Raw genomic sequence first — 4,141 nt, 5'->3', positions numbered from 1 at the left:
AGATCAGACCCGATCAGTTGACCAATGAGCCTCCTCCTGTACACGTCTTATTTTTATTCGCCATTTTCAACATGCTTAATCATGGGTCACATATCCAATGAGAGATTGCCACATCATCTCTTTTCTTGGTCTTTCTTTGTTTCAAGAAAAAGAAATTTATATGTGAAAAGATGATGCGGACATCATATTTTTTTAGTTTCTTCTATTTTCCATAAAAAATGGAGCAACCAAACAGCCTCTAACTGTAATTAGCTTAGCAAAGATAACAAATGAGATTTTGCCCAATATAAAAAAAAGATAATTAGATGATTTTTTTTTTGGTCAATGAAAATTTTTATTCATTTACCAAATATGAGAGATTTATGTACATCAAAGTATCTCCTATACAATGAGATATCCAAGACTAAGACCTGAAATCAATCAAAAAGAAAAAACTGTGAGTGTGCAGGCTTTATAGGGAGCATAACCACTCCTTATTCTCATCCGATATTGGTGCATTAAGATTGGACATAAGAATATCCATCTTAATATCCTTAATCAAACACTCCATACTCTTTTTCTTTTGTTGGAAAATCCGAGCATTTCTTTCAACCCAGATCCTGTATATAGTTGCAGCAAGAGCCATACGTTTGATACCATGCTTGAATCCTTTACCCCTTAGTCCAGTGCAAAACCATTCCAATAGGATTCTCCAGTCACAAGATTTCCAGGTGAATTTTAACCAATTCATGACGCAATTCCAAACTTCACTGGAAAACCCACACTCAAAAAAAAGATGGTTTCGACTTTCTAAGCTTTCAGCTGAACACAATCTGCAAACATTTGTATCTATGACTCCCCTCCTCATCAATCTATCTTGCGTAAGCAGTCGATTTTGCACAGCAAGCCAGAATATGAAAGTGTGTTTTGGATAGCTCATTTTATCCCATATAGTGTCATGCCAAGGCACTCTTTGAGAAACTGGGGAGAAGAAATGATACAGAGTAGATAACCGAGGTTTTGAATTGCTCAAGCAAGAGTTCAGGAGCTCCAACAGGTTATCACACCCTCCACAAATAGACATAGCCTTATCTCTCTTCTTCAATATTTGTTTCCACATCCAGGAATCACCAATCTTAGGACTTACATTCCAAATGTCCCTTTGTTTTAAGTAGTTACCATGTATCCATTTAATCCAAAGGGATTCTTTATTAATGTGAATGACCCATAAGAGTTTTAATGAAGCTGCCAGGTTCCAAGTAGTGGCTGAGAATACCCCAAGACCTCCCTGCTTTCTTCCCAAGCACACTGATTCCCAGGCAACAAGGGGTGATTTAGAATTTCCCCATAAAAAGCTTCTGCACATTTCATCAATTTTTCTGGTAACTTTGATAGGCAAGACATAATTAGAAGTCCAGAACACTTGAATCCCCAGAATTACACTCCTGATAACTTCCAGTCTGCCTGCATAGGAAAGTTTCCTATGTTTTATCCAGGTTTGAAACTGGTTAGACACTTGATTAATGAGTGCATTGCAGTCCACATATGAAAGCTTTTTGCAGATGAGAGGCACACCCAAATATCTGATAGGAAAAGAGCCTTCTTTGAATCCCAAGAGATTAATAATATCATTTTTAACTGTTTCATTTACTCCACCAAAGAAAACAGAACATTTATCTTGATTTGCTTCCAAGCCAGTAGTTTCACCAAACTTCCTAACACATTGATACAATTTCTGGATTGAATATAAATCTCCTCTCCCAAATAACAGCAAATCATCGGCAAAAATGAGATGAGTAAGCTTCATTTTTCCACACTTGGGATGATATCTAAACTGGCTGTCATTCTTGAGGATATTCAAGCTTCTAGACAGATATTCCATACCCAAAATAAAGAGATATGGGGAAAGAGGGTCACCCTGCCTAAGGCCTCTCTCTCCTTTGAAATATCCATGAAGAGATCCATGAAGAGAGATAGAGTATTTTGGACTAGTAACACAAGCCATAATTCTGTTAATCATAAACTCTGGAAATTTCAAACCCTTGAGCATATCTTTCAAGAAATCTCAACTGATAGTGTCAAAGGCTTTTTTGATGTCAATGTTTAACATGACTCTAGGTGATATGTGTTTCCTGCCATATCCTTTCACTAATTCATGTGCCAACATTATGTTAGTTGTGATTTGTCTACCCTTTATAAATGCACTTTGAGCTTCATTTACCAAATGGCATAATACTGATTTTAATCTGTTTGCCAAGATTTTGGATATAAATTTATATAGGCAATTACAGCATGAGATGGGCCTAAAATTTGCAGGGGTTTTAGGGCACTTCACCTTTGGTATTAGAGTGATTGAAGTTGAATTAACCACCCCTAGAAGCTTTCCAGATTTAAAAAATTCTTCAATTGCCAGAGTAACATCATTTCCCACAATTGACCAAGCTGATTTGAAGAAAGAAAATCCATACCCATCAGGACCTGGAGATTTATTTTCATACATGGAGAAAATAGCTTTTCTGATTTCTTCCTTGGTGACAGGGTTAGAGAGCAAACTGGCTTGAGCATTTGACAGACAAGGACCTGATTGAATAATGTTAAAATTAGGTTTAGAAGTAACCTTTGCCTTTCCCATGAGATTCTTGTAATATGAAACAAATTCCTTAGCGATCTCATCTCCATCTGTGATTCTGTGACCCATATCATTATAGAGAACCTGCATCTTGTTATGATGCCTATTGTTATTGATGATGGAATGGAAAAAATTTGTACACCTGTCTCCTTTGATACTCCATGTAATTCTGGCTTTTTGTTGGAGAAAGGACATTTCACATTCTAGCAACTTGTTATATGAAGCTAAACATTCCCTCTCTTTACTGATTAAAGATTGGCATAGAGGGTTAGCCTGAAGATTTTATTGAGCTTCTTCCAAGTTTTGATTTGCTCTCAGGACTTGTTCACTGATGTTGTGGAAATGCCTCTTGTTCATATCTTTAAGAACTCCTTTTAGGTTTTTTAATTTTGTATGAACTGAATACATTTTACAACCTGGAATATATGATTGCCAAATACTTGACACTGCAGGAAGGAATTTGTCATGCTTAGCCCACATATTGAAGAATTTAAAAGGCCTTTTACCTTAAATTATGTCTTCTAGAATGGAGATCGACCAATGCAGGAGAATGGTCTGAGAAGCTTGGAAGAAGGAATTCAACCTGGCTAGAATTGAAATTATGAATCCAAGGATCATTAACCAAAGCTCTGTCCAGCCTACACCAAATTCTGGAGATATCATCCTGTTTATTATTCCATGTGTAGAAACAACCAATGGTTTTCAAGTGATTCTGGAGATATCATCCTGTTTATTATTCCATGTGTAGAAACAACCAATGGTTTTCAAGTGATTTAGCATAGAGTCCTGAATGAAGTCATTGAAATCCTTGAAGTCAGCCTCAGTAATGGTTTTCAAGTGATTTAGCATAGAGTCCTGAATGAAGTCATTGAAATCCTTGAAGTCAGCCTCAGTGAGTAGAGATCCTCCTAATTTTTCATCATTGCTAATAATAGAATTGAAATCCCCACACAAGAGCCAAGAAGAGTTCCCAATTGAGTTTTGAATGATCCTTAATTCATTCCATAGATCCTTCCTCCCTTCAGTATGGTTGAATCCATAGATAGTTGAGATAACACTATTAAAACTCCCATCAAGAGATTTAACAGTGCAAGTAATTTGTTGAGCTGAAAAGTTTTCAAAATTTATATCCAGGACATTTGGATCCCACAGTATCATAATCCTGATTTTACTAGCATAACCAGTATTAGAAATGCAACTCCAGTCTTTTGCTATTCTCTTGGCAATGATAGGCATTCTCCTGTCACTAATTTTTGTTTCCAGTAAAGCAATAAAAGACAGATGATATTGAGCGATAAAAAGTTTTACCAGATGTTGCTTAGAGAACTTGTTCAGCCCTTTAATGTTCTAAAAAGATAGATTCATCTTTAATTCAGCCCCCCTCTATCAATTGTAGAGGGATCAAGAATCAAGGAGTCCAGCTGGGAAAACTTATTAACAAGAGTATCAGGATGTTTCAGATTCCTTCTTTGAATTTGAACCCAGGGGCTTCCAGCTTGAGAGAATCCAATGCCTGAGTTAAGAACATGCACA

At 36.5% G+C, this 4,141-nt stretch overlaps 1 protein-coding gene across 1 annotated transcript; it reads right to left on the bottom strand.

Annotated features, from left to right (window-relative positions):
- LOC109833285 lies at positions 452-2,698 on the bottom strand. The gene is made up of 2 exons (XM_020400894.1): positions 2,269-2,698; positions 452-2,031 (listed from the first exon to the last, which is right to left on the bottom strand). The coding sequence occupies exons 1-2, from the start codon at positions 2,696-2,698 to the stop codon at positions 452-454; spliced, it is 2,010 nt and encodes a 669-aa protein (XP_020256483.1).

This window comes from Asparagus officinalis, chromosome 1 (genome assembly GCF_001876935.1).
Source record: "Asparagus officinalis chromosome 1, Aspof.V1, whole genome shotgun sequence".
In the NCBI taxonomy this organism is placed as follows: Eukaryota; Viridiplantae; Streptophyta; class Magnoliopsida; order Asparagales; family Asparagaceae; genus Asparagus; species Asparagus officinalis.
The sequence above is the reverse complement of the archived record's forward strand: the minus strand, read 5'-3'. Positions and strand labels throughout refer to the sequence as shown.